The following is a 27,882-nucleotide window of genomic DNA, read 5'->3' on the forward strand; positions in this document are numbered from 1 at the left end:
GAGACTGGTGGGCACCACGTTCCACTGCAGCGTTTGGGATGGGCCAGGCAGTCAGGGTCCTTTGGACTTCAGAAGTGCATGCTGGCTTTGCTGCTTATATCATCCAGTGAACTGCATGGTACTTTGCAGAAGTCAGATCCACCCTGAAAGATTCTCCCTCACTGAGCCTGGCCCCTGGCCTCCCAGCATCTAGCCTCATGATGGCCCAGTGTTGAGATACTAGGTGTGGTTTTTCCACTGCAGTTCCTTTAGACCCTACTTCCTGTATTTGCTCCAACATCACAGTCAAATTCAGGGTCAGAAAATCTAAAGACACTGAGTCAGGGGGCTTCTAAACAAGATTTAACCACAAGACCCTCCCATGGGTCCCACTTTCCACAGATCCACTTCCCTTTCATCTTCTAGGAAGCTCAAAGGGTGGGGACAAATCAGAAGCCACAATTGTTCCCCAGTCCTCCCAGCCCAGGGTCTGTGGGAAGAACTCTGACAAGACAAAAGCCCATGCTCCTGAAAGCCCCTCCCCTGCCTAAATCCATCTTCTGCTGGGGGTCCCCCTTACTTGGATGAGCTACAAAAACCAGGAGGATTAGCTTCCCCTCCAGTGGAACAGGGCAGAAGCAAGAGAAACGTCCTCCCACTCCCCCCGCCCCCGCCGCCCGCTAAGAGGACCATGAACAAAGGCAGTGATTCCAGAGGGAGGGAAGAAGAACCCAGCCCATGCTCCTCTGGGGAGTGCTGCCACGGGTAGTGAGCCTCTTTCTAATGAGAGCGTGTCATATCCCTCAGGTGTGTTGGGGCGGAAAAAAATGTTGAGAACTACCGAAGTAGGATAAGGAAGTATTGCCAGACACAGGTACTTCTTGATGAGTGGCTCTCGATGAGCGTATCGTGAATGCAAGTGACTACCTCCGAAATGTTTGCAGTGTGTCCCCACTGGTGACCTTTCCCTCCCACACTCCTAACTACTAACCATTTGCTCGGCAAACCCTCTCTCGGTCATGGCTTTATCAAAAGCATTATCAGCTCCCAGGGATCGGGACTGATCTAGCTGAGTCTTTGCAGTCCCCTATATGTCCCCAGTGTGGCCCGTGTCCTCTCCCAGCCCCACCCCGTGCAGTAGCCTGGACCTCAGTGCAAGCCAACCTTTATCTCGTTTTCTCTCCCACAGATGGAGGTAGTGAGTACCTTCAAGAGAAGCGGGTCATTTCAGGGTGCTGTGCGCCGGCGGTCTTCGGTCCTCAGCCAGCTCCATGACGTAACCAATCTTTCTACCCCTACTCACGTAACTCTCTCTGCCGCCAAGCCCACCAGCGCTGCTGGCAGTGAGTCTTGACTTCCCTTTTCTCTCATAAATGGCACCTCGGGGGAAGATAAAGCCTCCCCGACTCTGCCTTCTCTTTTTTCCAGTCTTGCATTTCTGCTCACCGTGGCTTTTCCGTTCCTTCTTCACTGCCCTGTCCAGTCCTTCCTGCCAGATGGTGTCTCTACAAAACCATATTCTCTTATGAAATGGCCCCACAGCACTGCCGGGCCTTCTGTCCTTTGCTTTGTTTGGGTTTTGGTTTGCTTTTAGTGCTCCTGCTGCCATTGGTTTTCTTTTCTTGAACTTGTCTGCATATGCCCATGGTTCTTTATGAACCCAGGCCTCTTCCAGTGATGCCTGGTATCAGGCTGGGACTGCTCCTTATTGTAGGGTGAGTGTCAGGGAACCACGTGGCCCAGGGCCACCCTTCTGGAGCAGGCAAAGGCCCACAGTATAGTATTATTTGCAGCAGAAGAATCCAGCCAACTTCCTCGGGTACGAAAGTGACAGCTTCCAGCATTCTCCTTAAGGTGGCTTCCAAAGGATGCCACTGTCTCCAGTCCCCAGGTGGGCTCAGTGGTGGCCAAGAGCTCCTGAGCCTCTGGTGCCTGCCCAGTAGGTGCCAGCATCTGTTAGAGAACAGGAACTCAGAGGCCAGGCAGGTGCTATGCCCTGTGTCCCCAAGCATGTTGCTCTTTCCAAACAGGCCTCAGCACTGGAGGGCCTGAACCCATCTGGTGCAATTCTCTCCTGCTTCTTCCTCAGAGAAGCCAAGACATTTCGATGAAAAGCTCCCACTGTGTGGTTCATATTTTGAAGAGTACCCAGGGGTGGTCCTTACTAGATAAAAACTTCCATAATTGCTTACATCTTTTTACAAAGACTAAGGAGAGGCCGGCCACTAAACTGCTGAACCTGTCACCCTATGGTGGCCCCAGTGGGAGAGACTGCAGGGCCCCCCACCTCCTACTAGGGTTGCCTACTTTTGGTAACAAAGTTGGGAGATTTCAAAAGGACTACAGTAAACCTTCCAGTATGAGAGCAGGACCCCTGCTGGGATGGTTCAATGCTACCTCTTTCCTTTCCTTCCAGTGAGCCCCCCGCAGCTCCCTTCGAGCACGCCACTCCCACGCAGATGGAAGGCCTTAACTGCACCTTTCTCCCATCACAGACTCTTCGAGTTTCTTTTTGCTTGATTTCTTTCTTTTCTTTTTCTTTTTTTTCTTTTTTTTCTTTTTTTTTGTTTGTTTGTTTTTGTTTTTTTTTTTTTTTTTTTTTTTTTTTTTTTTTTTTTTTTTTTTTTTTTTTTTTTTTTTTTAGGAACTGGTGAGAGGTCCCCAGTGGGAGTATCCCTCCTCTTCCTTAAGCTCTCTCTTTTTGGGCCACTCTGCCCTTTAAGGAAAGGATGAGGGTTCTCCCCAGGAACAGCACAAGTGTACAAGCGTACGTGCACACATACCCCTTCACCAAACCACAGGCTGCACGCAACCTCCAGCTCCTACATCCCCTGGACCACCCTGAGTCATAGATATGGACTGACACATGTCACCGTTGATCTGAAAAGCAGTTAGTACTCCTGGCAAAGCCAGATGGGACCCAGAGGGGTCTCAGGGCCACTCCATCCAAAAAGTGCAGCAGTAGGTTCTGCAAAGCACTTAAAGACAGAATGGCCCATGACCTCCCAGCATACCTTGGCCAAGACCCAGGTGGGTGGCAGAAGCTTCCTTCCTGGGAACGAGATGAAGAGTGGGTGTGGGCATGCCCCAGGAACACATGTAGATCTGCGCTGTCCTTTCCTCTCCACTGACTTTCAACACATTTTCATTGTCCTCTCTGTGCCTCCTGTCTGTCTGTCTGTCTGTCCATTCATCCATCTGTCTATCTGTCCACCTATTGTCTCAGGGGCAGTGCATCTGGCAAGACTCCACTTAGTACACCCCTCAAACCTTCTCCACATCTCTGACCTTAGCTTACTCTGGGGCCAGCCAGCCTCTACCACCCTCCTCATCTGCCTCCACTGCCTGGGTTAGGAATAACTGTCTTTTCAACCCCTCCACATTCCTCCTACTCCCCCCCCCAAGGGTGCTCTCTATTTTCTTCCTTGCCCCCAGCATTTTGCTTCCCTCCCTCCTTCCTTCCATGACCATCTATCCCTCTCCATCCCATCTTCGGAGCCCATCAGTGCCTGGTAAGTACAGTGAGAGAGGCACCAGCATCCTGCTGTTCACAAGCATCCCAGGGGGACCTAAGCAGAGGTGATAGGTGGGTGACAGGGCATTCTGAGGAGAGGGCTGGTGTGAAGGCACAGGGGTCCTGATGTCCCTACTGACCAGATAAAGCACCTCAAAAAGGACTCATTGTGGCGGAAGTTGCTGGTTGTGGCACCTGGCAACTCCAAGGGGTACATTCTTTGCTTTTGAAAGCTTCCTGCCACCATTAGCACACAGCAGGCCCATTTAGAAATCAGAGCCTAACTTCTAAGTTTTGAGGATTCCCACAAATTGCTGCACACAACACCCTCATAATCCAGGAGAAGGCATGTGCTCACGAGAACCAGGACCTGCCCAGGACCTCATAGGCAGCTAGGCCTGGCAGAGTGGACATTAGTTCACCATCCCCATCTCCTTGGAACCCTTCAGAAGACCAGAGTTGCTGGGAAGGAAGGCAGGGTGAAGGCCACGACAGAGCTCCCCTGAACAACATGCAAGATTGTGTAAGGTGTTTTGACCACAGTGTCCCAACTTGCCCTAGAGGTTACAAGGTTTCCCTAAGGAGGAGAACTCACAGTTCCATAAATGAGGAATTTTCCATCCCCTACACTTGCTCCAGGCCAGTCTCCCTTTCACCCCTGAGAACTCATAGGACTGTGCCTGCAGCTCTCGGGGCACTGGAAGGGCTTCCTGCTGAAAGGCATTCCCACTAAGAGCCTCTGGCTCTCTAGGGAGAAGAGCTGCTCATCCTGTGCACCCAGGGCCATGTAAGAAGTGGCCAGAGGACAACCTCCAAGTCAGAGGGAGAGGGTGACCAGGACCCTAGGACCCTTTGGGCTCAATGTGCCCTTCTCACCCTTTCTAACTTTCCAACACACACACACACACACACACACACACACACACACACATACACACACACACACATACACACACACACACACACACACACACTCTCACACTCACACTCCTCTGCTGCTTCTGAATACGGGAGTCCCTCTACAACACCCCTTGCCTTCTTCACCCCACTCAGCCATTTCTCCTCCCCTGCCCAGCCTTGAGGCTGTCCTCATCGTAGCTAGGACCCAGGGTGGATTACCGTTCCCTTCATGGCTGTCACCTCATCTCGCTTGAGCTGGACCACGACCTTGAAGCTAGCCTGACTGGATGGCTCAGGAAACAGGGGACGTGTAAGACATCTACTCCCTGTTGCTGTCCATCGTGTCACTCCTCACCCCAGCCACACACATGTGCCCTGAGATTCCAGGACTTCACTCTCCTGAAGTGTGACTGACGAGGGGTTTTGCAGTCTTCCAGCTTTGCTAACAGACAGCAAGCCCAGGGCACTATATATCTCCCCCCTAGTGGGAACTTACGTGATCTTTGGAAAGGCAAGCCTGAACCTGGCACCACCAAAGCTCTCTGTGGGCTCCAATGGCCAAAGACACACAGACACACTTCACCCCTCCCCAGGCACCCAAGGTCACACCCTGGAGACCCCTCCCCTCCCCTTCCATGCGGTAACCAAACGCAGCCCATCCTCTGGCAGCAGCATTGGGCCTCTATACTCTAATGTTTACTGTCGCAGTAGTTTGTAAGATGCCTCCTGATCCAGGCCAGCAAAGGTTTGAACCCCACGTGTTCAGGGGCAGGGGGCTTCTTCCAGGCTCTGATGAAGCATGTGGAACCATCATAGCACTTGCTTTATCTTAAAGAGTTTTTGCAGCATGGAAACCTTTCACCCAAGGGGAGCTGAACCCAGCCAGGTGAGCCCCCACAGCTTTATTTGGACATAAACTTCTAGAACCCAGAGAGGCATATTCATCACACTCTCACAGCCCCAGCATGAAAGGAGCTGGCAACCAGTCTTGAGTTTGCTCCATTGTCAGAAGTTAATCAATGCTGAGCCAAATCTCCCTACTTGAGTTTCTGGGGATTGTGTAGTGGCATTTTTCCCTTAGCTGTTTGATAGTGTGCACACTGCCTTCACACTGCGAAAAGCATCAGCCCTCTAGTAGGGGTCCTGCCCTACCCCAAGCCGTTGTAGAACGACAAGCTAAACTCCAGGGGAACAAGCTTCCAAGACATTCCTAAAGCACACAACAGAATGTAGGACCCTGGATGCTGTGGTCTGAGCATCTGCAGGTAGGAACTGTGGATGCTGCCTCAGACTGGAAACCAGTGACTAAAAGCTTGTGAGACTGGCTCAAGGCCCTGCAGCTGGCCTTAGCTAGTAGAAGGGCACAGGGATGTGCAGGACTTCTTCCTGTGTTCTCTGTGACCTGAGCATGTGAAAAGCTTGGGCTGGGCTGCTGCTGTCAGGAGCCCAAGTCTAGTTTGCATGGTCCTAGGCAGTATGTGCATGAGGGGTGGGAAGCAAAAAACCTCAGTAGCCACGAGTCAGCTCGCCAGTATATCCAAAGCCATAGCTATCGTTGTTGTTGCCATCCCTTAGTGAAAGGGCCAACTTGGAGCAAAACACAAGACATCTCTACAGGGGATGGGGCCTCCCTGCCCCTTGCTGTTCCGCCAACACAGAAAAGTGAGACCAGAGCCAGCTTCTCCTCAACTTCCAGATTTGCTGAACTGAATGCCAAGGCCGCTGACAGGTCCCTTTTCTCAAAGAAGGTTCCCGACTAGCTGTTGGCACAGAACAGTAGAAAGAAAGGAGCTAAGCAGAAGCATGTAAGACTGAGCATGGGGAACCCCTGTGGGCCTACTGGCCTGTAGTCCCCCAGCAGTGGTGGTCAGGCTGCCATGCTTGCTGCCTAAGAAATTGCCAGGAAGAGGGGAGAAGGCACCAGGCAGTTTCTACTGTTGTTGTCATCATTGTGGTTCAGGAGACTTTGCTTTTATTTTTTCTCTTTTAGTTTTGTTTTTCATTCTTTTCACTGGGATAACAGTTCCCTCAAGTCCCTGGCTTAGTTCTCAGCATCCATACCCCTGCACTCACACCCCACTCCCCGCATTGCAAACCCCAGCACTTGAAGGCTTAGGCAAGGACTTGTGTAGCCCTAGAGGGCTTGGAGCTCCCATCCCTCGGGGCATCCTTGTTTCCCTCTTGCTGGAGCTCAGGGGCCACAGATTAGTCTGCCGCATCCCCACTGGTCCTGTACCAGGTCAGCAGCCTGCATGCTGCATGCTCTGCTGTCCGAGCCACATGGAGGGAAGGATCAGGAGTCTCCTCCAGGCAGCAGGTGATAAGCAAGGAGGAAGCCAGTGCTGATGGTCACGGGCTTCCTGCGAGAAATGAGCAGAAGTGTTAGGGGTGCCGTTCTGAGTCCCAGGTTGCTAAGGACAGCCTCTCTGAGTTCAGTACAAAAAAGAAAAGATCAGCCATAGTGGGTCTGACGGAAAATCACTCTAAAGCAGGGGGTGTGGTGAGGGTCTGGGGTGTTCCAGAACAGCTCCAGCTAGCTGGATACAGCCAAATGGGTAAAGAGCCTTGGGAGGAGTGAAGCCATTGTAGGAGCCAGGAGTGAGGCTGGCAGCAGACATTTTACATGCACTCACTGAGTCCCTGCTGTGTATGGGTAGCTCACTAGACACTGGGACGACCAGTGAATCCTATAGGCAAAGCCATGCCTGGGGGTGGGGGCAGTGCTTGGCTTCCACTAAGAAGAAACAGAAGAGACTATAACTGAGGTTGAGTATTTTTGATGGAGTGCTAGAGGAACAGGACGGGACTCACTGGAAAGATGGAGGAGGGAGCCCTGGCGCTCACTGAATAAGAACCTTTCTAGCAGAAGGGACAGCCGATGCCCAGGTCCTGATAGAGGAATGTGCCAGGGGCTAGAAGTACTAAAAGGGACCAAGTGAGAGAGGTCAGGGCAGGCCCTGAGTGGGGTTTCAGGCCTTGCACTGTGGGAGACACAGCTGGTAAGAGGCCTTGCATTAGTGGAGGCTTGCATTGGAAAGGATTGCTCAGCTGATATGTTGAGAATAGACTATGGGGTCCAGAGGGGTGGCAGGGAAATGAGGAAGGAGGCCCTGTGGCAGCAAGCCTGGGTCTGGTGTCATGGTAGTGGTGGTGAGCAGGGTGTGTATATGAAATGGCAGGTTCCAGATGCCATTTAAAAGGAGTAGTGGGATTGTCAGGGGCTGGGGCTAGGAATTGAGGCATGGATCAGACAGCCATGTCTGGAGCCAGAGTTGGGAGAGCAGATAAAAGAGAGGTACAATGGAAGCCACAGGCAGGCAGGAGCACCAAGGCTGAAGCCAATAGCCCTTAAGTGTTAGGGAATGGTAAGTGAGAAAGAAATGACCAGAAAAGAGCTGAGGGGAGGTTGGGAGAGCATCAAGTACCTTCCTGGGAAGGGGACTGCATGGCAGAAAATAAAGTATCAACAGCCCTTTCAGGGTGCTAGCCATGACGGGTTGGGTTGCAGAGGAGTGGGGCAGTAGTTGGAGGGGACTGAGACCATGTGGGGGAAGGTAAGCCAGGACAAGTAAATGGAAACGCATACAGTCAGTGAGCAATGAGAAGTAATTAGAGACACTCCCTTCCAGCCCAACCTGACTTTTCTGGAGACTTCTTTGATTTAAAATTTATCCTGCAAAGCTGGATGTGATGGTACAGATCTGTCATCCCAGCACTGAGGAAACTGAGACAGGAGACAGGACTTTGAGACCAACCTGGTCTGTATACTGAGACCCTGTCTCAAAACAAACCAACCAACCTTTTATCTTACAGGAAATAGGCTGTGGGGTAGAGTTCAATTACTTTCCATCCCCAGTCAGCATCCAGGCCAGTTTCATCACTTGCAAGACTATTTGTAATCAAGCAGGGAAAAGAGGGGGTCTGACTCAGTAATCAGAAAGAGCCTGAAAACATCATCTGAACAAGGGATGCTGTAGGGCACCATAGGGTCATCAGACCCTTAGTCAAGATCTGTGTGTCAAGCACAGAGGCAGGATGGAGGCCCCAGGCAGACAAGGTCATCAACCCCCAGGCAGGACATGGCCTCTGCAGTAGAGATGGGGAGGGACTCTGGTGAGATGTTTTGGAGTTAGACCAGCTGGACAAAGGGTGAGTGGGCAGGGGATGGTGAGGTGCCTCTGAACTCTGGCCAGAACCCTGGACCCAAGAGGGCAGAAAGATAGAAGTACAGTGGACCTCCAACTGAAGCACTTGGGGTAGTGGGGGTGAGATGTGGAAAAGGGTCCTGACTGGATATGGTGCTGATGGCATTGACAGTGTCTAAGTGGGCTGATTGGCCTTGAGGGAGAAACACTGGGCTGGGGCACAGTGAGAAAGTCAGGCAGGAAACCAAGGTGAGGCCGAGGCATGCTGTGGGCTGGGACGTAGCATGGGCTCCACTCAGCCTTGGCTCCAGCTTAGCTGGGAATACCAACCCCAGGTCTGGCAGAAGGAATCCCGGGGTCACGGAGATGCTCACAGGCACCTGGCATGAGCTCCATCATCCAGAATGAGCCATTCTTAACAAATGTTGATGCTTTCCACCTAACTAGTCTCCCCAGAGGTGCCTGTGCTCTTCAGCCTTCAGGTAGCTGGAAACACCCCAGTCTTAAGACCAACACCAAACTGCTTTGTACTAGTCACACATTTGAATGAAGGGAAGAAAGAAGCTGAACAAAAGTTGACTCGATGTCAGCCGCTACCCTCACGATGACTCAGAACACTAGCGTGGGTGGCCCTCTCAACCAGAGGCACACATGTGGTCCCCAGGTGTTGGTAGACTGGGCACTCTGTGTCTGCTTCTGGCAGAAGAGAGGAGCACCAGGGACAGGCTAGTGGAGCCGGAGCAACAGTGTATGAGGGCTACCATGTGGCCTTGACGCGCTTCTGCAGGGAAGGAATTTGGAGTCAAATCAGGTACAATGAAACCTTTGGATAGGTTTGAGAGGGTTGGTCTGATCATGTGACCCAGGTCCAACTGAGGATGCCGGCTCACCAAGAAAATCACAGGGACATAACACATCCCTAGGGTCAAGAGCAATGCTGTACAGCCAGCAGTCATTCTCTTTTCTGTGGCATGATGGGTGTGGTGGACAGCTGGACTAAGTGATGTCCCCCAGCATCAGCAGTCCAGTCTTTCCCTAGAAAGCCTAACTAATGAAGCAAACACAGAATTGGCTACAAAAAAAAGTGAATTCTTGTCTTCTCATTAAAAATGTTGATAAGTTTCAATTTCTGTGTTAACCCAATTTAAGTGAACAGTCTGTAAGAGTGGCTGAGGAACAGCTAGCCATCTGCACTCTGCATATGTGGCCTTAAGTCCAGGGAAAATCATAACTGGATTTTAGATGTACATTTAGAAAACTCCAATTTTCTCCAGCTTTTTTGGCTTACTTCTTTGAACTGCACAGGCTGTGAAAGGGCCTCATTGTAGTCCAGGTAATTCATGGTCAACTGTTCCTATAAAGGGCCAGTGAGTAAACATATTTAGTTTTTCGGGCCAGGTCTCTGTCACAAGTACACAACCCTGCTCCTTGCAGCTTGAAAGCAGCCGTGGACAAGTTCATAGATGAATGGGCATGGCAACCTGCCAATAAAACTTTATTTACAAAACCAGCAGAGGGCCAGGGTTCACCTGGTCAGAGTTTTCAGATACCTTATCTAAGCTAAGAAAATCAAATCATAGCTCCTTTGACCTAGAAATGACTTAGAACCCATAATGTGCTCACTGCCTCACATGGGGAAGGGCTAATTGCTGCTGGAGGACCCAGGCCGCCTCCTGGTGGGCTAGCACTCTTTCCACAACCCTCTACATGGAGGTCATCCAGGGCTGGCTTTATGTTTACAGTAGGACCAGTTGATATGGGTAGCTATGCTGACACTGGCCTGGATGAGATCTTGCAAGCACCTACTCGTTGGCTTCTCACTTTTAGAAGCAGGAAGGAGCCCAGCATGAGGGCACCAACCAATCAGAAGGGCAGCTACTCTGTGGCTTGTAAAGCTGGTAAGATTGGGCCTGTGTGTCAGGAAAGGTGGAAAAGCCAGAGGAGGGGACAGGCTGATTCTCAGGCAAGTTCTGGAGCACTGCCCCACAGGAGGTACAAGTGGTTAGAAAGGCTGTGAGCTTGGCTCTAGGCAGATGGTCGCAGTGGGGGCTCTGGGTACAGCGACAAATTCTTCCTTGCACAAAGTTATGATGATGTGAGTGAAAACAAGAATGGAATGGACAAGGAATGTATGGAATATGACAAAGCATAGGAGTGTCTCAGTGGAAGCTCAAGAAGGAAGAAGAGGAGAAGGAGGAGGAATAAAAGGAGGAGGGTGGTGGTAAGGGGGAGAGAGACCAGGACAGGTATCAAAGGGCTGTTAAGGACCCCAAGTATTTAATCAGACCCAATCAGTCACATGTAGCTATGGTCCATGGTTGTAAGGAGAGCACAGGGATGACCAGTGCAGCTAAGCAGGCTTGGTGTGTGCAAATCCAAGTGTAGCCATTTTCAGTCTTGGCCTCCAGGTGAGAACCAGGGGGGCTCTTAGGCCCAGAGCTCTGAGGAAGGGTCTGGGCCACAATCCCTAGATAGGCCTCACCACTGTGGGGAGATGTGAACAACGATAGAGTGACAGGGACAGGCCAGACCTCTGGGACATCCCAGGACAAAGAAGGGAACAGTAAAGGAGGTGAGAACAGGACACCTGGTAATGTACAAGAGGGCCAGGCAGGAGCAACAATGTCAGAGAGCCTTGAGAAGTTTCCAGAAATGGGAGTTCAGCTGTGTGCAGAGCCCCTGAGTAAAGGACTAAGATGCAGATGCAGAAGTGACCACTGGCAAGGTCCCTGGAGAAGCTACATATATTTGTTTTCTACCAAATTGGAATTCAAACTAAGTGAAGACCTCAGGTACCACCTAAGCCAGTCCTGTTCCCAGGTCAAGAACCAGGAAAGTAGCAGGCACCCAGGTCAGTCATGTTTTCAAGACCAAGACTAAGACCTGGAAACCCTTACCATAACCCAGCAGAGCCACGCCATTCCCTTTCAGCCCCCCAATGTGTGAACATTCATCATGCGATGTGCCAGCCATTGATGTGGGCACAACTTGCCAGCACCAGGTAGCCATTAACTGTCTGCTCTCCCCACCTCTCATCTCACCCCCTCTCCTCTCCTCCCCTTCCATCTCCCCTCCCCTTTCTTCTCTTCCCCCTTCTCTCCTCCCCTCCCCTCTTCTGTCCTTTCCTCTCATCCCCAACTCCCCTCTCCTCCCCTCCTTTCTCTTCTCCCCCTGTCTCTCTTGCCCTCTCCTCTCCTCCTGTGATTCCTCCCCTTTCCTCTCCTGTCCCATCCTCTACTCTCTTTTCTCTTCCCTTCTCCCATGTGGGCCCTGTCCCTCTCCCCTTCACTCCAGATCCGGGTGGTGAAAGCATTCCGTAGCTCACTTTATGAAGGCCTGGAGAAACCGGAATCCAAGAGCTGCATCCATAACTTCATGGCAACGCCCGAGTTTCTGATCAATGACTACACCCACAACATCCCGCTCATCGATGACACGGATGTGGATGAGAATGAGGAGCGCCTGAGGGCCCCACCACCCCCACCCCCTAATCAGAACAACAATGCCATAGACAGTGGCATCTACCTGACCACGCATGCCACCAAGTCAGCTACCTCTTCAGCGTTCTCTTCCAGGCCTGGGAGCCCACTCCACAGTGTGGAGACATCCCTCTAACCTGAACTACTTTCAGCACACACACACACACACACACACACACACACACACACACGTGCGTGCATGCACTTGGACTCACATGGAGTCACACTCGTGTACACACACACACACACACACATGCGCGTGCATGCACTTGGACTCACATGGAGTCACACTCGTGTACACACACACACACACACACATGCGCGTGCATGCACTTGGACTCACATGGAGTCACACTCGTGTACACACACACACACACACACATGCGCGTGCATGCACTTGGACTCACATGGAGTCACACTCGTGTACACACACACACACACACACATGCGCGTGCATGCACTTGGACTCACATGGAGTCACACTCGTGTACACACACACACACACACACATGTGCGTGCATGCACTTGGACTCACATGGAGTCACACTCGTGTACACACACACACACACACACACACACACACAGAGGAACCCATGCACCCTCCAAAGAGGGAAACGACTAAGGCGCTGAAGACTTTTCTTATATGGTATTTGCAAGAAGTCAAATGCATTCAATAAGGGCACAGCTCACCAGGCTTCTCACCCAGGACCCAGGAGGAGGGGGAAAGAAGAACGAAGGGGGAAGAGGGAGGCTCTTCACTCATTGTGAAGGAGAAGAAAGCATGAGAAGAGCTGTGCTTCCCACCTTTTTTTAACTGATGCTTCTTTTTTAACAAACACTAGTCCACTGTGTGTTCACCATTTGTGCTGTGCAGAGGGGTGGGGGCTAGTTGGGTCTATTTGGAGCTTTGCTGCCTCTAGAGCATTCAGATCAAAACTTGCATACCAAAACCAGGAAGGAGGCCATTATCCAGGCAGGCCACCGGAGGTCGCCACCTGCAAAGGTACCTTCCATCCCAGAGCCACTCATCGGAGCACGCGGGACCCATCTGCAGCCCACGTGTGTGTGCGTGCAACTATATGTATGTGTGTGTCTATACGCATATACATACATATATGGCAAGATGAATATTTTAAAAATAAGGAACTATTTATTGGCATGATATTTCCATTCCTCTTACCAGGTGTTTTCCTTTTGAAGTTTCATTTTTGAATGTAGCAAGTTTCTTTTCAGGAAACAAGATTGCAAGAACATCGCTGAGTTACTGCACTTCCCTCCCCAAGTCCCTGACCCCAAGGCTCCTCTGCCTGGTTCTGCTGAGATTCCAGAGGAGGTGGTCTGGGGAGTGCTGCACGAGGCCTGCAGGTCTCACGCTCCGAACATTTGCACTTTGAGACCTCTGCCTGTAGAGGTGAAAGACCTTTCAATGGCATTTTTTTATTTAAAAGGAAAATACCAAAGTATTGATGACAGTGGTCCACTCCAGTAGGCAGCAAGGCAAATTTTGTTTTCGGCTTCTTTCCACTTCAATTCCAACTCCTTCACTCTGGCTGGTGGCTTTCTTTGTCCACACCCCAACTTTGAAAGCAGGAAGACTCCTAGGAACAGCTGTGATAGAGAAGAGACGGATGCCAGGCATGAGCCCTACAGAAGCCACCTAGGAAAAGAGGTCATCAAAGCCAAGAGACTGACTGCAGGGACGTCCAGGCTCATCCCTGTTGTTCCTCTAGACTCTCACTTTGTGCTTTGGCAAATGACCAAGTGCTCATTGGACCCCCTCGATGTCTGATAGGGCATGAGCATGTCACCCACCAAAGCATGCTTCCAACCTAGATCTTCTTGCCCACAGAACAAATAGAACCCCGAAGGCAATGGCAAAGAAGCAAAGACTCCTGGAGAAATGGCATGTTATCACTGTCAGCCTTTGCTTTTTTTCTCACTGGTGGCTCTTCTGTTAGGGCTGAGCAGAGCCCACCCCACCAGGCGAGGCTAGGAGAGCTAGGTCTGGTGCTCCTGAGTCGATTCCCCCAAGAGCTTCTCCCAGCAGTATGGGCACTCAGTGTGCCAAGCCCGCTTTCCCAGAAAGAGCAATACCCTGAGAGGAAAAGGCAGAGGGAAAAGGGGCCCAATGTCTGCTGCCCTATGTGGGAAGCCCAGGCAGATGAGTCTCTTCCAGTAGGGGGCAAGTCCTCCCTTGTGCCCCTAGGTCCTGAGTCTGGACACCCACATGACACCTGTGAAGTGGGCAGCACTCTGCCCTTGAGGTTCCTTTACCTTCTGAACTTATGCTGGGTGTCACGCTTTGTAGGGAGGTGTCTGGGGTCTCCTGCCACTCCCACACATACTGGTCACTTGGGCCTGAGGTTTGGCTGCCAGAAGACAGCTGGGAGCTGAGAGATGGACGGTGAGGACAGGCACCCTCAAGAGCTGTGTCTGTCCCGCCCCCATCCCATGCCATCCCAGCAGCAGGCTTGTCTCGGTTCCCTGGTATCCATACAAAACCAAATGGAAACGTGCTCTGTGTCCACAGGTCACATCAATGCCATGTCACCCCTGAGCAGGAGTAGTCACATCTTGGGCAAAAGAATTTTGGTTAGAAGAAAAACTCCACTTTAAAATGCCAGCTACAGATCACTTAAAGCCATCCCTTTTTTCTAAAGGGCACATTGAGAATGTTTCCCATTTGTAACTTGTTCTCTGATGTCCTTGTTTAAACCGCAACAACAAAAGGGCAACTCAGCTGAGGGTCTTGGTGTCCCTCAACAAGGAAGCAAAGGCGCAGTGCTGCAGTTGAGGCGGGTCAGCTGCATTGGGCTCCGCTCATGAGCTTCTTGTCATCCTCTGTTTTGGACACATCGATAGAGCAAATGGCCACTATATATTAAAAAGCCAACCCTCACTGCTGCTGTGTAAAGTTGCCTGATGTCAATGTCGACTGTGTGGTACCCAGGCTGCCTTTGTGCTGAGCTGTGGGGGTTCAGAAAAGGCCCTGGGAACTCACATCATCTGTTCTAGTTCATGTACAGTCTTCAGGCCGAGGGACCTGTCTCATCGGAAGCTTCTCTTTATAAAGCATTATATTATACGGAATGGCTTGGTCAACTGTGTTCAGTTCATAAATATGTTTTACATTTTTATCTGCCTGTTATAAAGATGAACAAAATATCTTAATAAGGAAGACCACAGATGCATAATAATTTAAAGTCTGTAGTTGAAATTTCCTAATTTAAAGAATAGACCAAAATTTCTGTGTATAAAAAAATGAAAAGCTCCTACAATCCTGGTCTTGGTCATGTGTGTAATTTATTATTTGGTGACTTCTCATATGAAAGCAAACTGAGCTGTGCAGGAGAAGCTGAAGGCACAGCCTCCCCTGTGGACTGCTGCCCTGCTGAGTTCTATGCTAGGCAGAAGCACTGGCCTGACTGTGGGAGAGAGGTATCCCACCCATGGAGTTCCCAATGACTGGCTTGACCTGGAAGGGCCAGCTGCAAATGTCTACACTACTGTTTTTGGATGGGACAATGAGGTAATCATGAAAATTCAGCCACAGAAGGACCCAGGACATTTGCAGCCTCTTTGGGTTTTCGTGTGTGTGTGTGTGTGTGTGTGTGTGTGTGTGTGTGTGTGTATGACTGGTTCATTCCACTGTGCATAATGTCCTGAAGGGTCATCCATACTGTAGCAGGTAACCAAATTTGCTTTCCTTTTTAAGACTAGGAACTATTCCATTGCCTATATAAACATACAAGTCACACAGTCACCAATGCTTGGGCTGCTCCTACCTTTAAAGTATGTGAATGACGCTGCTATGAACCTAGGGTACAAATTGCTCTGAGACCCTGTTTACCTACGGGGATTAATACGTATCCAGCCATGAGACTATTAGATCTCATGGTAACTCTTTTTTTAATTTGTGTGCACATGCATACTCACATATGTGCATACATGCATAGTCATGTGTGCATGTGTGTGTATGTGCCAGAAGAAAACCTCAAGTATCGTTCCTCAGGCTCGGCCACCTTATTTTTTGAGACAGGGTCTCTCACTAGCTCAAAGCTCTCCAATAAGGCTAATCTGGCTGGCTACCAAGCCCCACGGATTCTCCTGTCTCTACCTTTCCAGCACTCAGATTATAAACTCAGGTCCTCGTACCTGCAAGGCAAGCACTTCACCAACTGAGCTACCACCTCAATCCCTGTTTACTTTTTGAGGAACCATCTGACTGTTTTTCTGCAACACCTGCACCATTTTACATTCCTGTTAGCAGTGTACCTGGGTTCTGATCACAAACTTCTTTACCCTAAAGATATAAAAGCAAAGTCCATCATTTCACACATGCACTTCCTCTTAGTGCTTCTTTCCTATGCTCCCCAGTCCCCCCCCCACACACACTGAAAGCCTGTGCGTGGACATCCATCCTTCAAAGCACCCCTTTTGGGCCAGGAGGAGCCTCACAGATAGTTCTGTGGACAGGCTTTCCAAAGGAGTACTGTGGTCACAGCACTGACTCCCCTTCATAGTGCTCTGCAGACTGCCATTACTTTTTTTCATGGCATTTCTTCTTATGATTTATTTTTAGGGCTGGAGAGATGGCTCGGCAGTTAAGAGCACCGTCTGCTCTTGCACAGGACCAGGGTTCGATTCCCAGCACTCACATGGTGGCTAACAACCATCTGTAACTCCAGTTCCAGGGCATCCAACGCCCTCTTCTGACCTCTGGGGGCATTGCACAACACAGGTGCATTTACACACATGCAGGCAATAAACTCATACACATAAAATAAAAATCATAAACATTTTTTAAAGATTTATATTTAGAAGCTGGAGAGATGGCTCCAAGGTTAAAAGCACTTACTGCTCTTCCAGAGGACCTGAGTTTCCAGGCTCACAACCACCTGTAACTCCAGCTCCAAGGGCACCTGCACATATGTGGCATATACTCACAGACACATATACACATGAATAAAAAGAGATTTTTTTTGAGAGAGGTTCTCACTATGTAGCTCCAGATGGTCTGGATTCAAAGTGATTAAAGGCATGCACCCCCATGCCTGGTTATTTTTATTTCTGGGTATGTGTGTATGTGTCTGTGTGGAGGCATGTGTACAGTGGCCACAGAGGCCAGAAGAGGGCATCAGATCCCCGGGAGCCAGAGTTACAAGTGATTGTGAGTCTCCCAAAGTGGGTGCTAGGAACTGAACTCTGATCCTCTGGAAGAACGGCAATCATTCTTAACTGCAGAGCCATTTTTCCAACCTACTTCATGGTGTTTTGTTTGTGGGTTTTTTGGTTGTTTTTTTTTTTTTTTTTTTTTTTTTTTTCGCTCTTTTTGAGACAGGGTCTCCATGTAGCCCCTGGCCTGGAACTATGTAGAACAGACTGGCTTTGAACTCAACTCACAGAGATCTGCCTGCCTTTGCCTCCCAAGTGCTAGGATTAAGGGCATGTTATCATGCCTGGCTCCCTTCATGGTGTTTTACTTCTCTGATACACCTATTGTCCTTTTAGACTTGCCAGTACCAGAGGACAGTTTTCCAAGGCAAGAGCCAAAATAGAGCAAAAGGGCTGCAAAGCTCTCCAGCCTGCGCTTCCTCAACAGGCAAAATGACAAGCAACACACTACACTTGTTTTATTGCTGGGCAAGTTCTTCATGAATCATAAGGCTAAGGGAGTCTACACTAGCAAATTCTGTATCAAAACAGCTGGGCATTAAGAGATATGATATTGAGGCTGGAGAGATGGCTCAGTGGTTAAGAACACTGGCTGTTCCTGAAGAAGACCTGGGTTCGAATCCCAGCATACACGGCAGCTAACAACTGTCTGTTAACTCCAGTTCCAGGGGAATCTGATGACCTCTTCTGTCCTCTACAGGCATTGCATGACACGGATGCACTTACCTACATGCAGGCAATACACGCATACACATAAAATAATAAATTTTTTTTAAAAAAAGAGATATGATGTTATGCTACCCACAAAGCATGAATTTGTCTTTAATCAAATGGCCTGGCGCAAGAAAGCAGCACAGCAGAAGAGCCTTGGAAGTCAGGGGAAGGTGGAAGTGTGGAAATGTCCTGGGGCTGTTCTTGCAGTCTTCCCCATATTGAGCTGGACAAAACAAGGGAAATGTATCTTCTCACAGTTCTGGACGCCTGAGGTCCAAAATTAAGGTGGTGGCAGGAGTGCCCTACCTCAAGGAGAGTCTGTTCCAGACCTTTCTTCCGGTGTTGCCAGTTGGCACTACTTGGCTGGTAGGTTCTTCTTCCCTCCACCTTCTATCTCTGTCTTCATATGGCCTTGTCTTCTTTGCACATCTGCCTGTCTCGGGCCAGGGGAGCAAGCCAGTAAGCAGTGTTCCTCTGTGGCCTGTGCTCCAGCTCCTGCCTCCAGGTTCCTGCCCTGACTTCCTACCTTGGGCTCCCCAATGAACTGTGACCCAGAGATATGAGCCAAATAAACCCTTTCCTCCCCAAGTTGGTATTGGTCAGAGTGTTTGTCACAGCAATGGAGAAACAAACTAGAACACCTATCAGATTAAATCCTGGGCTGGTCATTGTGAGCTCTGGGATCTGAACTTCCTTTAGTCATACGTTGTAAAGGAATGAATGAAGTTGACGACTCTGTGTTCACAAAGTGAGGGTCGACCCTGGCACGGGCAGGGCCTAAAGGGCATTGAGGCCTGGGCCTATCCATTCCAGGAAAGCCACCTTCTTCCTCCTTTGTGCCTTTCATGGCCACCCCATGGGCCCAGAAGTGAGGCAAAGAGTTTGGTCTAGCTGCTGAGTGGCTATGTGCCCAGCTGAGGCAGGAGTTGGAACACAGCAAGTTACTTCATAACTGTTCTTTCATGACCACCTGTCTCTAAAACTTAAAATGGGAACAGCTAAAACCTGAGGCCACCATGAGTTTAGCAGCAGCATCCACAGAACTTTAGGAAATGGAGGCCAGGCCAGAAGAGAGACCTGCTGGCCAGGAAGTCTGTGACATGTACTTGGCTTCCTCACCCTGAGGTCAGATGAAAACTGTACTTTGTAAAGTCAAGCAATTCCTTCTGCCCAACTGTCCCTAGTGTGTGACCACTCCTTCTGCCACCCACCAGAAAGGAGGCCCAGGAGTTGGGAAGCTCTTGCCCAAAGCCCCACAAGCAACTGCAGGGATCCACGCCAGTGGATCCCTGGGTCCTCTCCCATTGTGACAACTCCCCGTACACAGGAAAGGGGCCATCGGGCGCTGAATGCAGACTAAGACCACCAAGAAGCCAAAGAGCCCACATAAGGCTGTTTGTGCCCCTCCACCAAGAGCCAGCCTTTCTGAGGAGTCTGAGAGAATCAGGATGCCATGGCAAGGCATGCCCATGGACTCTCTTTCCATATTGTCTTGGCATAAACCCCCCCATCCCAGCATCCCCCAAGGGCAGCATGAACTGTGAAGCAAAAATGGAACCTCTGAGCCAGGCGTGGTAGCACATGCCTTTAATCCCAGCACTTGGGAGGCAGAGGCAGGCGGATCTCTGTGTGTTCAAGGCCAGACTGGTCTACATATCGAGTTCCAGGCCACCTGGGGCTACAGGAGACCCTGTCTCAAAGAATAAAAAAAATGGGACTTCTGTTAATTTGTGACATTTTATTATACAAAATAAAATTCCATCTATGTTGTACTTCCTATAAATCTGCCTTAAAAAAAAAAAAAAAACACCCGTAGGAATGCAGTCCCATCTGTTTGTTGATGGTCCTGCCAGTGATATCCTACTTCAATTGTAGTTAAGCCCTCTCAAGGATAAAAGCAGAGGTAGCTGCCCCAAGGCAGCCAAACTCTGTGAGCTCCAGCCTGCCTGACTGGAGGCAGCTCCAGACATCATCTGGACCAGGGCTGCTGCTGACAGACAAAGCCGTACCATGTCATCACCTTCACCAACCCAGCTCTAGCTGGTCCTCTGGGGACTGGCCATCACAGCGATGTGGTAGGACTGACCCCAGGCAGCCAACCAGCCTGGGCTTCTCTTTGGGCAGGGCTGGGCCAGGGCCTTAGGGAATCTCTATGTCCACGGTATAAATCTGAATGAGATCAGACACAATATTATCAATGATTGGCTTGGTAAGGTTGTCACTAAATACCTAGAAAGGAGAAGGAAAACAGACTCTGATTAGATTTCCTGCATTGAATGAGTCACCAACTACTAGCACACAATGCATTACCCAGGTTGGGCAGGGCACATGGGACTTGGCTGTCTGGGTTATGGTGGCTCTCCTGTCAAGCCAATTCAGTTCCAACCTGCTGAGGCTGATCAAAGCTTTCACAGAGCAGAAAATACTCCAGATGGAAGAAGCCTTGGTGATCATTTAATGTAGGCAGGTCAGGGACTTGGCCAAGGTCACACAAGGAGTTGGTGAACAGGTGTGCCCACAGCTCAGGTTCCTGCCCCCTGCCTGGATTCTGAAGTCCAGTCTCTAAGCATGCTGGCTTAGAGGAGAGGGTGGGAGTCCCATTTCCAGAAACAGGCAGGCTAGGCAAGCTAGAACCCAGCCCCATTCTATCCCAGCCTGAGGCACACCTAGAGGAGACAAGTGTGTGGGATCATTCACACGATGGAGGCATATCATCAGGAACCCACGAAGAGAGACATGCGGTACAGGGCCAACTCCCAGGTCTAGGGCCTCACCCTGCTCCTTCAAAGGCTCCTAGAAATCACCTCTGAGCCCCTGTGAAATCTTCCCAATGTAAGTATCTTTGTTTTCCAGGGGCGTAGGGCCCTGCCAGACTGTCTGGGCTGACAGCAGGGTGTAGGTAAGGGCCTTGGACTACATAGTACGTACCAGATGGACCTCAGGGTAACTGGGACCCAAGCAAGCCTTGTCAGACACCCAAGTACTCCTTGCCTACACAACTAAGCTCAGTATGAACTGTAGTCCCCAGGGTTCAGGTGAGCTTCCTGGTGACAGTGTTCATGCATACTGGCCCGCTGCTGATGGCAAAGTACCGCTTCCTGAGGCGGTACTCACAGCTGGCTTCTCCTGGCCCCTGCCTATGTGCCTTGTACCTGGCTGATTTTAGCATGGATTCTTTCACTGCAATAAACTATGTGACAGCTTCTATCAGTTGTGAAAGTCCCCCACCAGCAATTGAGCTTGAAGGGGTTCTAGGGAACCCTGACAATAAGCCCTTTGCGGGTACTACAGCCATAATGCACCAGGAGGTTTGCTGTCTAGGGAACCAAGGAACCAATGAGGTCAAGTCCCTGGGCTGAATGAAGGTAAGAACTGGACCTAAACCCATTATCTCCAAGTCCCCACCAAAGGGAGACAGGCCCCTACATGGCCTATAACCTTGGGTAAGAGACAATGACCTGAAAACCTTTCAGGAGTAGCTCAGGAAGCACAGCTGTCATATTCCGGGCCATCTTTAGACATGCAGGCTCACTCTTTAGACCATGAAGTCTTCCTGCTGAGAGCTGGTAAGACACATCCAAGGTCAGCATGGTAGCACAACCTTTAATCTCAGCACTTGGGAGGCAGAAGCAGGATGATCTCTGTGAAATCAAGGCCTCAATGTCTACAGAATGAGTTCCAGGCCAGCTGGGGCTACAGGGAGACCCTGTCTCAAAAACTAAAACAAAAAGTAGTATCCAAGGTCAAAAGGTGGCAGCTACCCAAGTGTCCATGGACAAATGAATGGATAAGTGGTATGTCGCTCATCCATACACTGGAATATTATTCAGCCTTAAAAAGGCAAGGAATTCCAACACATGCTATGACCATGGAGGAACCCCAAGACATGTTCAGTGAAATGAGTTATCATCAAATGATAAATAAATGCTACATGATCCCACTTTGATGAAGTCCACAGGTAGTCAAATTCAGAGACAAGACAGTAGATGAAACAGACAATACATGGTGATAGCCAGGGGCTATGAGACAGAAAGGGAGCTTAGTATTTAATGGAGACAGGGATTCAGTTTGTATGAGAATTCTAAAGAAAGTCATGATGGTGGCACACCAGTGTCAATGCACTGAATGCCAGTGAACTATGTACTTCAAAATGGTGAAGATGGCACATTTGATTTTGTGTGTGTGTGTGTGTGTGTGTGTGTGTGTGTGTGTGTCTGTGTCTGTGTCTGTGTCTGTGTGTGTATATATCCTTAATTAAAGAAAAATAGCCCAGGGCAGGTGACAATCTCAAGGAACCTGCCAACAGAAAGGTCACATACCTAGTCTGGTGAGGAGACACTGCTGGCCCCTTAGACCATTAAGTTCTTGTGGCTTGACTCCAGCTGTCTGAGATATTAAACTTCCTATGCACAGATAGTACATCCTCTTAGAGGACCAAGAGCAGCAGTGGCTGGGAATATGCAAGCTGTTCCTACTTTTAGGGAAAAAGGTACAGACAACCTTGGCTGCAGGTCGAAACATGGACACTTAAACAATGCTATGTGATGACCTTTAGGATTTCTGAACCCATTGCCATTCACAATTACCCATTACATGTCGCTCAGAGCCATTCAGAAAAGCTAAACTCAAGTTCACCAGGCTTTAAGAACTGAGAAAGCAGAGCAAGGAAGTAACTGCCTCCTCTGCTGCCACCTGATTACAAGGAAGCAAGTCCACTGCAGTCCTGCTATCAGAAAGTCCCTGGGAGAACAAGCATTGAGCTTGCTTTCTGTCCACACAGTGACCTTCTGCATCCCACATGACCTGGGAGGCACTCCTGGCTTGACACTGTGACTACAGCTACAGTTACTCAAGGACCCTGACTACCAGCTATATGCTAGAGCCAAGGATCAAATAGACAGAAAACTGGAGAATCAGGGGTCCTATACAGGACACACAGTCCAGGGAAATGTGTGTCAGAACACGGCCTTTCTGTCACACACACACAGCTCTTCCAATGCAGATTTCACCATGCTACGTACTAATGGCACTTTCAGCAGGTCTGAATAGCTCAGAGAACATACGATTTGTCCATCTACCCATCAGTCTACTCTAATCCATCCATCCATCCTATCCATCCAATCTCTCCACCTATTCTCAGGTATCTCTGTGCCCACATCTACCCACCTGTCAGTATCTACCCACCCAGCACTCCATCTACCCTATCATCTCCCTCCTTATGATTCACCCATCCACCTTCACCAAGAATCACCCCAGTAATTCTAAGGTGAAACCAGACTTATTAACCTCTTGATCAATGTCAAGCTCCCACTTAATTCAGTATCCTATGTTTTTGGCTTAGTTATGGCTCTCGATCAGGGCTATTGCTACTCCAGGACATCTGCATGTCTAGTTGGAGGCCAGGGCTGCTGGTGAACATCTGACAGCTTCCACCACAAAAGAATGATGTGAACCTAAATGGCAACAGTCAGACTGCTATGACAGGGGACTATCAAGCTTCAATATTCCCAAGTGGTCCATAACCTATAAAGATAGATAATTGCTACAAAGAAACATGTGAGCATCCAGTCTGAGGGACCCAGCCAGGAACTTCACGGAAAAGTACAGTCTAGTGCCCTGAGTAGCCATCTCACCTGCCACCATGGCTTCTCGGCCTCAGTCTCAGTAGGTACGTCAACTCCACAGACCCATAGGGCCAGATACAGCACTGCGGCAGCAAGGTGCTGGGCCTGGAAGCAGGGGCACAATCCGCCATGGTAGCTGCCTCACAGCAGGGCCCAGGCCATGACAGAGATGGGGGTTCGCTGCCAGCTCTAATGATTCAGCCAGTTCTTGAGGGAAAGCAGGTACTAGAGCAAGAACTACAAAGACACACACAGCAGCCTCCAGGCTCTGGTTCCCATCACCTGCCTTCCCACTGCTGCACTGCATTCCTTCCAGTGGCCAGTCTCTCCCTAGACTGTCATAATCATGTCACCTCCTGTTCAAAACCTCCAATGGCACCCAGGTCATTTATTAAAAAAAAAAAAAAAAAAAAAAAAAAGCCCCAAAGCCATCTGTTGGCTGCCAAGCCCTGCCTTCCTCTATGGTCTCATTTTCTATTGCCTTCACCCCACCCTCCTTCTAGGTTTGGATTCAGCCTCATGGTGTCATGCTCTAGTCTGAAAAAAATTATCTCAGCCACCCTGTCCCTCCACATACCTGCCTGTTCTCCCTCAGGGGAATCTGCTCAGGCGACTTTTCATTCTTGTTGCTGTTGTTGTTGCACTACTGAACCTAGGACCTTACACGTGCTAAGCAAGCACTCTACCACTGAGCTACATCCCCAGCCTTCTTTTTTACTTTTTTATTTTGAGACAGAGTCTTACTAAGTTGCCCCTGAACTTACTCCATAACCCAGGCAGGTCTTGAATTTGTAATTCTCCCGCCTCAGCCTCCTAAGTGCTGTAATTAACAGATGGGTACTGCCACACCTGGCTCAACAGGAAATCATTTGAAGTCTGCTACTCCCAAGAGCAGCACCTTCATCTGCAGAACAGAAGCTATCACTCCCTATGTGTCTGGCCTGCCATGAGAGCACTGCTTTCAGGAGGATCAGAGACTAGTAACTGTTTTTCCAGGTCATATGAAAGACCCAAAGTAATGGCAGCCTCAGCTACATCTCCATAATTTCCCAGTTTACAGGTCAGTTCCTACCCTCAGAAGACAGATGCTTGGCCTGAACCCACTAAGTATAGAAATATACCATTCAGTACCTGGACAGTCTTCTATGTGCATGTGATACAGGCATGCCCCAGAGAAGCAGCTCTTGTCACTTAAGACTGTCATCTGCCTAGAGAAAGAGGAGGGCACAGGGTCCCAGCAACACCCACCACCCAAGGCCAGAATGCTGTTCCTTTCCAAGATTTGTTGTCTTGATGACCCCACTACACAGCGACCAGCATGCAGTTCCCACCTTCTCTTAGGATGCTGATTGGGCATTCTGTCCAGTAAAAATTACTGTGTAGAAACCCAAGACCAGAGCTTCTTGGGGTTAGGAGGGGTTGGGGTGAGAGTAGGAGCCAAAAGAACACTTGTGTGACTGGAGCTGTTTCATACCTGGCTCTGATGGTGAATATGTCAATATAGAGAAATCATATAGAACTAAATATGCAGAAAACCAGTAGCCTGTGTGGCTGTCACCATCCTGGCACTTGGTTATAGTCTGGCACAGTGTTCCCACTAGAAGAGGAGACAAAGGGCAGGCAAATGGGATCACTCTGCAGTATTCCTTCCAGCTGCATATCAGTCTACAATCACCTTCATAAAAATTCCATCTAAAGACCAGAAACCCTAGCCCTGAGCCCAAGCCTGAGCTCCCTCCTCTGCAGGCCATCCTTCCAGCTGCCTACACATGGACCTAAAGCACCAAAGTGGTGCGTCTCAGAGTGGGCCTTTCCCTCTGCGGCCTTTATAAATAGTCTTCTGTTGAGACTTCTATATCCCGGAAATTAAAGGGATGCAACTTAACTCAGCAACTGGCTCTTCCCATGGGTTTCAAAGTACAGTGGAGCCAGATGCTCATGGGGACAGGGACTTCATGGGGACAGGGACTCATGGGGACAGGGACTTCAACTGGTTACAAAGCCAGCCAGCCCTGATGCTCTGAGGCTCAGTGAGCACAAATCTAAACAGGCTTCAGGAATTACAGTGGCTTCAGAGAACAGCAGAAGCCCCAACTATGGCCATGGAAAAGTACACAGAAAGGCAGAGGCTGAAACGAGAACTGAGAACAGCCTAAGGTGGGGGAAGGGGGTCAGCTGACCCACTGTGGGGTGTGGAGTCACAAGTCCCAGTTCCCAGCTTCCCATGGCCCTGCTCCTCCTCACATGCCATGCTCCTGTGCACAGGAGGGGATGTGCTACGAGGATATGAAACAAAAAATCCTGGAAAGGCTGGTTCAAGCCACTGGAACCAGTTACTAGCATCCAGTACATGCATATCTTATGTGGATGCTAGAAGGAGACATGGAACCGCAGAACTCTCAGCATCAGGAGCTCACACTGCATGATGCTGACTTGGAGCTCCCAAAAGCGGGAATCCAGTTCCAAGGGCTTGCTGCCTGGGTTAAAGTACCTTTGGAAAAACTACAATGCTTACAACAACCAATGACATCCCCCCATCTCCAAGCAATGAGGCAGCCCCAACAGGCAAGCCCTTAAGGCACATGATGTCCAGTTGCAAATTAAGATGTCTTGCAGTATTGTTTGCTGCCCACCAGAAGATGGTACAGCCTGTAGCTGAAAACACCACATGTTTTAGTCATAAAATGTAAAGAAATGTAGCTAGAGCTGGGCATGGTGGCGCACACCTTTAATCCCAGCACTCAGGAGGCAGAGGCAGGCCGATCTCTGTGAGTTCAAGGCCAGCCTGGTCTACATATCGAGTTCCAGGCCAGCTGGGGCTACAGGAGACCCTGTGTCAAAAACACCAAAAAAAAAAGAAAGAAAGAAATCTAGCTAGAACTGAGCAGAAAGCTTCCTCCCTACTGATTAGCCTTCATAGTGCCCGAAGGTACTATGTAGGTTGTTGGGAAAGAACTGCCACCAAGTTTTGCTTGGCTGTGGACCCTGCATGCTACATTACTGGCCAGGTACGTAAGAGATGTCTGTCATGGTTGACTCATCTGGGAAGGAGGAACCTCAATTGGGGAATTACCTCTGTTGAATTGGCCTATGTCTGTGTCTGTGACACATTTTTTTTTTTGACTATTGAGTGATGTGGGAGGGCCAGCCCACTGTGAGTGGTGCCACCCCTGGGCAGGTGGTCCAAGGTTGTATAACAAGGGAAGCTGAGCACAAGTCAGGAGAGCAAGACAGTAAGCAGTGCTCCTCTGTAGTCTATTTCAGTTCCTGCCTCCAGGTTCCTATTTGAACTCCTGCCCTGGCTTCCGTCAATGAAAGACTGTACTGTAAGCAGAAATAAAGCCCTTCCCTTTGGTTTTTAGTACTTTACCATAGAAACAGAAAGCTAACTAGGACAATGCTCACTGGTGCAATGGTGGCAAGTTTGTTACAAGGGTAGTCAACTGCTTTCTGATTGGATTTGATACCAGCTCCATAGGAGGAATTCATGTCTAGTACTAAAAACCTGGTGAAAAGCCTGTGGCTGGGAAGGTTACAGGCCCTAGTGGAGAAGCTACTGCTGCTGTTTTGGTAAATCATTGTGTTTATGACCACAAATTACCGTTGCTCTGAGTTTTAGTCAAAGATGCTTCTTTTTTGCAGTGGGCACTGGTAGCTGCAGAGACTCATAACTGGTCAGTGATGAGAATAAGTAGCTGTTGAATGCTCAGCCCTAAATGGGACATCTATACCTCCCCTGGCTTACAGAACATGATGGAAGGAGTGGAAAGAATGAAAGTGATGGAGGAAGGGGTTGAATTTTGTGGGACAAGTCTTCCGGGGATGCTATGGCTACTGCACTCCTAAACTCACAGCAGCTGTGATTACCTCTACAAGATTTGTATGAGATCAGACCCCTCAAAATCCTGTCATGGAATGGGGCTCACAAGGCTGCACCCATCACTGCAGATTTATAGGCGGTTAATAGTTGCTGGATGAGAGAGGTATTCCTTCAGTGGTGTAGCCGCTGATAAGGTGTCCGTGCTCCTGTAAATAACCCCTCACATTTGTATACACAAACCCTCTCCCCAAAAAAGACATGAATGCATAAAGGGGGACTATTTGGGAAGAAAAGGGGGATCAACAGGAGTGGGAAGGAGACAAGAGAATGTAATGAATGGGAATATATTAAAAATATATACATGTAGAAGTTGGAGAGATGGCTCCAGTGGTTAAGAGCACTGACTGCTCTTGCAGAGGACCCAGGTTCGATTCCCAGCACCCACATGGTAGCTACGAACTGTCTTTAACTCCAGTTCCAGGGGAATCCAAAGCCCTCTTCTGACCTCCGCAGCATTGCATGACAAGGGTGC

General features: G+C 49.6%; 2 protein-coding genes across 7 annotated transcripts in view; one reads left to right on the plus strand and one right to left on the minus strand.

Annotated features, from left to right (window-relative positions):
• Nucleotides 1-12,521, plus strand: part of Atp2b3 (ATPase plasma membrane Ca2+ transporting 3) — a 69,227-nt gene extending 56,706 nt beyond the window's left edge. The window contains exons 21-22 of one of the 6 annotated variants that reach the window (XM_017797263.2): nt 1,169-1,282; nt 11,833-12,521. In XM_017797263.2, coding sequence (XP_017652752.1) covers nt 1,169-1,282; nt 11,833-12,153 — 435 coding nt within the window. In that variant the 3' untranslated portion in view covers nt 12,154-12,521. Of the gene's footprint in view, nt 1-786; nt 854-1,168; nt 1,323-11,832 lie in introns of those variants that run through there. The other 5 variants (XM_008829527.3, XM_017797261.1, XM_017797262.1 and 2 more) reach the window with 5 other exon arrangements.
• Nucleotides 12,522-13,145: 624 nt separating this feature from the next.
• Nucleotides 13,146-27,882, minus strand: part of Ccnq (cyclin Q) — an 18,830-nt gene continuing 4,093 nt past the window's right edge. The window contains exon 3 of the mRNA XM_029561831.1: nt 13,146-13,625. Within this exon, the coding sequence (XP_029417691.1) occupies nt 13,616-13,625 (10 nt within the window). The 3' untranslated portion in view covers nt 13,146-13,615. The remainder of the gene's footprint in view (nt 13,626-27,882) is intronic.

Source organism: Nannospalax galili, unplaced genomic scaffold (genome assembly GCF_000622305.1).
Source record: "Nannospalax galili isolate Female #2095 unplaced genomic scaffold, S.galili_v1.0 scaffold513, whole genome shotgun sequence".
Classification (NCBI taxonomy): domain Eukaryota; kingdom Metazoa; phylum Chordata; class Mammalia; order Rodentia; family Spalacidae; genus Nannospalax; species Nannospalax galili.